General features: G+C 46.8%; 1 protein-coding gene across 2 annotated transcripts in view; it reads left to right on the top strand.

The window, feature by feature from the left end:
• The window catches only part of Ogfod3 (2-oxoglutarate and iron dependent oxygenase domain containing 3), a 42,574-nt gene that overhangs the window by 473 nt on the left and 36,078 nt on the right, over window positions 1-6,023 (top strand). For both annotated transcript variants that reach the window (XM_059272332.1, XM_059272333.1), the window contains exons 2-3: window positions 1,319-1,536; window positions 5,355-5,430. In XM_059272332.1, coding sequence (XP_059128315.1) covers window positions 1,319-1,536; window positions 5,355-5,430 — 294 coding nt within the window. The remainder of the gene's footprint in view (window positions 1-1,318; window positions 1,537-5,354; window positions 5,431-6,023) is intronic.

Raw genomic sequence — 6,023 nt, 5'->3', positions numbered from 1 at the left:
ATTCCGGGGGTGGAGTCTGACGGGGGTGGGGCGTGGCCATGACCGCGGTGGCTGGTGGTAGAGTGGGGCGTGGCCACCCCAGGGTTGGGACGTGGTCATGACAAGCCGGGGGTTGGGGGGTCTGACCGGACATATAGATGTGACTGTGACTGGGTCAGCTCCTGGCAGAGGTATGGGATGGGACTTGCCCTATTGCGATGTGATCGGGCGTGACTTGGAGAGAGAGCGTGGAAGCAATGTAGGCGTGGTGTGTCTGGGGGCGTGGCTTGGGGTATCTGCTGCAAACTTCCTATGGTGAGATGTCCAAGTGGCTGCCCACCAAGGAACTCTGCACAAAGGTCCTACCTACAGGGAGCTTTTTCCTTGGAGTCGGTGTGCATTCAGTTACCTAAGCAGATTTTTCTTACTAGGGGGCATTTCTGGGCCTTTATGACTCCTTTCTGCTGTGTATACATGACCCACCTCCCTGCTGGTTACCTCATCCCAGCCTTTCAAACCTCACCTGTCCAAAACTGGCCTTGTTGGTCTCTGTCATACCCACACCTGAATCCAAAGGTGTGGTCCGCCTTTGGGGACAGGGACCTAGCTCTTGACAATTCTGCGTGTATTTCAAGACCTATGTATGGCCCGTGAGACCTTTCCTGGACAGCAGAGCTCAGATATACACACAGCTATGTAGAGACACAGACACAGCTTCATCAAGACCACACAGACCAGGGTCATAGAGACATCTTAACTCATGCATCATTTCTGACATGCTTCTGTACTCTTTCTGGCCTCAGATTTATTATTTAAGTGGATTTGATTTGTGTAAGTTGATTTAAGTACACATGTATTCTTGTAGGGACACATGCTTGGGGTGGGGCAATCATATAGGGATGCATAAGTGTGATTAGAGACTCACATTCCATGGCAATCCTCCAAACAGAAACTCTGTGGGGGAAAAAAAAAAAAGAAACTCTGTGGGCTGGACAGGAAGTGCCTGTAGTCAACTCATGTTTTTTGTCCATTGAAGCACATGTTCAGCCCTGTCCCATCAGAGAAGACAGGGTCACATACTGCCTGGGAAGCTCCTCTGAGGGGTGGTGCGTGATGGGCATCCTGATAAGTTGGGTGGGTTGTGGATCGAGGTAGGCCCTGTTTCCCATCAGCATGAGTACCTGCAATATCTCAAGATTGATGGGAGTCCATCCACCTTGATCAGAGGTCAATATAGGCACAGCCTAAGGCTGGTGGCATCCAGTGTGAACATCTTGTGGTTTTGATTGGCATGCTTAGTATGATAGCTGCATCCAGTGGTTATGTTTTCTATTCTCAGCACCAAGAAAGACCGGCTGCCTCAGGAGGCACAGAGGTCATGGCTAAGGACTGTGGTCTTTGGAGTTGGCCTTGCGCTGATCACATTCCTGTTCTGGAGTAGTCTGAGGATGGATGATGATGTTGCTGAAGTCTTGGCCCATCGTGGTGAGGTCCTGGAAGGCAGGTTCATTGAGGTTCCCTGCTCTGAGGACTATGATGGTCACCGGAGATTTGAAGGTATGTGCCACAGGCTTCTCAAGAAAGAGTAACTGGTAGGAAAAAAAAACGAAACAAAATACATGCACGCACGCACGCACGCACGCACGCACGCACGCACACACACATGCGCAAAAACTGCTGGGTGGTGGTGGAGCACACCTTGAATCCCAGCACTCGGGAGGCAGAGGCAGGCAGATCTCTGTGAGTTCAAGGCCAGCTTAATCTACAAAGCCAGTTCCAGGATAGCCAGGGCTGTGACACAGAGAAGCCCTGTCTTGAAAAATCAAACAAACAAACAAAAAAAGAGTGAATGGTAGGAGGCTGGAGAGATGGCTCAGCATTTAAGAAAACTTGTTGCTTTTCCAGAGGACCTGAGTTCAGTTCCTAGCACCCTTGACAGGCAGCTCACAACTACCTGTAACTCCACCCTCAGGAGATCCAACTCCTCCTTCTTCTACAGGCACCTGCAATCACATGCACATACCTACACACAGATACACACAACGTGACAGAAATGAAATTCAACATTGCTTTTTGCTACAACTGGAATCAGTTGAAAATGGTCTATTTGGGCAGAGACAAACTTTACCATCTAAGTAGGCAAGCCCACACTGGTTTGGAGAGTAAAGATGTTTCAGGGTCAGTCTCCAATGCCACTCCAATGTAGACAGCATCTTAGCAAGCTTCTGTGTCTAGAGGCTGCATGCAGCGAAGTAACAGGGTTAGGAAGGTGAGAAAGGGTCAGCAAGATGGCTTGGCAGATAAAAATATATAATAACAAGCCAGATGACCTGAGTTCAATATCCTGAACCCATGTGGTAGAAGAGAAGCAGCTCCCATAAGTAGTGGAGTAAGTAGAACCAACTCTGACCTCTACACACATGTCATGCATGTATCCACACACATAAAATAATGAATGTAAAAGAAAGTTCTAGGAAGATGAGGTTGTTAAGTGAAAAACCAAAAAGGTGATGATAAGGAATATCCAGAAAATGTGATGAGAAGAATGTTATCCCAAGTCACAGCTCTGCAGCTCCACTGATGGCACTGGTTGAGGCAGGAAGGAACAGCCAGGTTGGAGCCCTGGGGAAATAGAAGAGGAGCCACAGGGTGCTGAGGACAGTCAGCACCCTGGAGAGCACGCACCCCTGGGCTGGGTGGATGGGGTGGGGTGCAGGCCTCCTTGGGCTGCTGTTTTCCTGAACATTCCGTACCACCCAGACACATTCTATTTCTGAAATGTAGCATTTGGGCATTGTAGGCGGGACTTTTCTTTCCTATCTGCCAGTTTCCAAATAACCAATACAGAGACTCAATATTAAATATAAATGCTTGGTCGATAGATTAGGCTTGTTACTAGCTAACTCTTATAAGTTAAATTAATCCATTTCTATTAATCTATGTGTTGCCACACGGCTCGTGGCTTTACCTGTCCTCCAGCATGTCTTGCTCCTTCTGCCTCTCCTGGTGACTCCCCTGACTCCGCCCTTCTTCTTCCTAGTGTCCTTAGTCTGGTTTTCCCTCCTAACCTTATCCTGTCCAGCTATTGACCAGTCAGCTTCTTTATTAAACCAATCACAGTATAATTTACACAGTATACAGAGGATTATTCCACAGTAGGGCCTGGCTCTAAATAAACCAAAAGGATGGTGTATTGTTTTTTGTTTTTTTTTGGTTTTTTTGTTTTTTGTTTTTGTTTTTTTAATGCTTTGCTTTTTGGGGGACTGTCACCCAGCTCCAAATAAATACATGGAGACTTATTCTTACTTTTGAATGCCTGGCCTTGGCTTGGCTTATTTCTAACCATTTTTCTTTCTTTCTTTTTTTTAAAAAAATTATTTATTTATTTGTATTTTATGTGCATTGGTGTTTTGCCTGAATGTATGTCTGTGTGAGGGTGTGGGATCCCCTGAAACAGGAGTTAGACAGTTGTGAGCTGCCATGTGGGTGCTGGGAATTGAACCTGGGTCCTCTGGAAGAGCAGTCATTGCTTTTAACCACTCAGCCATCTCTCCAGCCCCCTAACCATTTTTCTTAACAATTAACGTTTCTCTTCTTCTGCATTTTGCCTCTGGGCTTTCACTTTTCTCTATTTTATATACCTTGCTTTCCTTCTTACTCCGTGGCTGACCATGTGCTGGGTGACTGGCCCCTGTTTTCCTCCTCAACTCCATCTCTCTCTCTCTCTCTCTCTCTCTCTCTCTCTCTCTCTCTCTCTCTCCCTTTCTTTTCTTTTCTCCTTTTTTTTTTTTTTAGAGTTTCTCTGTGTAGCTTTGGAGCCTGTCCTGCATCTCGCTCTGTAGACCAGGCTGGCCTCAAACTCACAGAGATCTGTTTGACGCTGCCTCCCGAGTGCTGGGATTAAAGGTGTGCACCACTGCCGCCCGGCCTTCCCTTTGTTCTTTATTTATTCTCTCTGCCTGCCAGCCCTGCCTATCCCTATCCTGGCTAGCTGTTGGCCATTCAGCTCTTTATTAGACCAATCAGGTGTTTTAGGCAGGCAAAGTAACAGTTTTATAGAATTAAACAAATGCAATGTAAAAGAATGCAAAACATCTTTGCATCATTAAACAAATATTCCACAGCATATACAAATGTAACACATCTTAAACTAATATTCCACAACAGGATGGTTTACTTTTTATTCAAAATAATGTTTTGGACTCCAATGAAGAAAAGAATCTATGTTCTTCCACAAAGGGGCACTGTTGTCATGCACAAGACGCAGCACTTAGCCACATGGGAGATGGCAGGGGAGCACTTTGTGGACTGGGTGGCCAAGGACAAAGGTTCATCATTATTTTCTCCTTCAGCAGTCAGTAAAATAAACATGTTTCTGTTGTGTTGGATGATCTGTCCTAGGACATTTTCCTTCAAACATCTTAATTTATAACACACACGCGCGCGCACACACACACACACACACACACACACACACACACACAAACTATAAATGGCAGTTTCCCAGCTAGAGTTTGCATATCTTGCAGGAAGATTCCCCAGAGTCTACAGTCCCATTTCATCAGTAAGAGTGTTACACAGCTCACTTGGGGCAAGGGAACTGACCACCCTTTGCTGCCAGAATACAGGAACTGGTTGTTTGCTGAGCTTGCCTCTGATGCTCTACTCCATCCTGGTCATCTCTCCCACAACCCTGAACCCCATCACACTCACCCTCACCCCATCTAAGCTGCTTCTGACTTCCTTCCTCTCAGTGTCTGCATGACACCAAGGTGGAAGGAGATACAGAGATGAGTATGGCAGGCAGGTGCTGTGGTCCTGGAGAGGGATAGTGACCAAAATAACAGGTTCAGCTTGGAGTGTGCCAGAACTTTTCAATGAGTATTTAAGATTGTTCAAACCAGCAAGCAAGATAAGGAATGTTGCCAAACTGTTAATGTGCTAGCATAGGCCTGTAATCTCAGAACTAGGAGACTGAGGCATGACGTTCTTAAATTTTGAGGCAGCCTCAACTACATAGTGAGACCATATATCCAACAAACAAGACAAAGCAAAACCAAAATGTCAATGCAATGTCTGGAGGCTTCCTTGTTTTCCCAGGGTTTGGGAACAGTGACTGGTGTTAGAATCAGCCTATCCAGCATAGGTATGTGGGAAACCTGGGACACCTGGGGAGGAGGGGGTGTGAGCTCTGAGGTTGTGCACAGGGCACAGTTCTGGTGAAAAGTTACCATTGTTTATCTGAAGTTGACTTTTAACTAGGTGTACTAGCCAAAGTGGCCCCCTAGTCATGGTGGAGGGCCTTGCCAGCTCAACCATGATCTTGGGGCGGTGGCTTTGGTAGTCAGCATTTCCCATTGACTCTCACCCTCCAGGCTGTACTCCCAGGAAGTGTGGCAGAGGTGTCACTGACATGGTGATTACCAGGGAGGAGGCGGAGCAGATTCGCAGGTACTCATGCATCTCTGTACTTTGCCTAGGGCATCCATGGGTTTAGCAGTGAATGGGGAGTGAGCCAGGGCAGCTACAGAGTGGAGAGAACTCTTATAGTCCTGTGGATCATCCCCAAGGCTTTTGGGGGCGAGAGGGCAGGCTTCCTATTTCCTGCTTCATTTGAGGAAATGCTGTGACCTTAGCAATGTTTTTGCTGATTGATTAGTCTAGAGCCCAGCTTCCCCTCCAAGAAGCTTACTATGCTATGGAAACAAGGCCTCCGGCCTCTGCTGACAACCACTAGATAATATTTCACCTCTCTGTGGTTCATGAATGCTAGCTCAGAAGCAGCTGGTGCTGGAGTTTTCTTTGTGAGGATTTTAAAAACAAGATCTTAAAAAGAAGGATTTAGTTTTCTGACTAGCTGTTCAGACTCAACATGTGACCCTTCATTTGGCCCTTGAGTCCCATTCTCCTCCATCCTCATGCTGGTCCTGCTACAGTGCCCAGCAGGGAGTCTGTTCTCTGTCTCCTTCTCCCCACCCTCATCCTATATCTCTGCCATACCTGAGTATTATTAATGCTTTACTGAGGGGTGAGTGTTCCCGTCA

Source organism: Peromyscus eremicus, chromosome 8a (assembly GCF_949786415.1).
Source record: "Peromyscus eremicus chromosome 8a, PerEre_H2_v1, whole genome shotgun sequence".
Lineage (NCBI taxonomy): Eukaryota > Metazoa > Chordata > Mammalia > Rodentia > Cricetidae > Peromyscus > Peromyscus eremicus.
The sequence above is the reverse complement of the archived record's forward strand: the minus strand, read 5'-3'. Positions and strand labels throughout refer to the sequence as shown.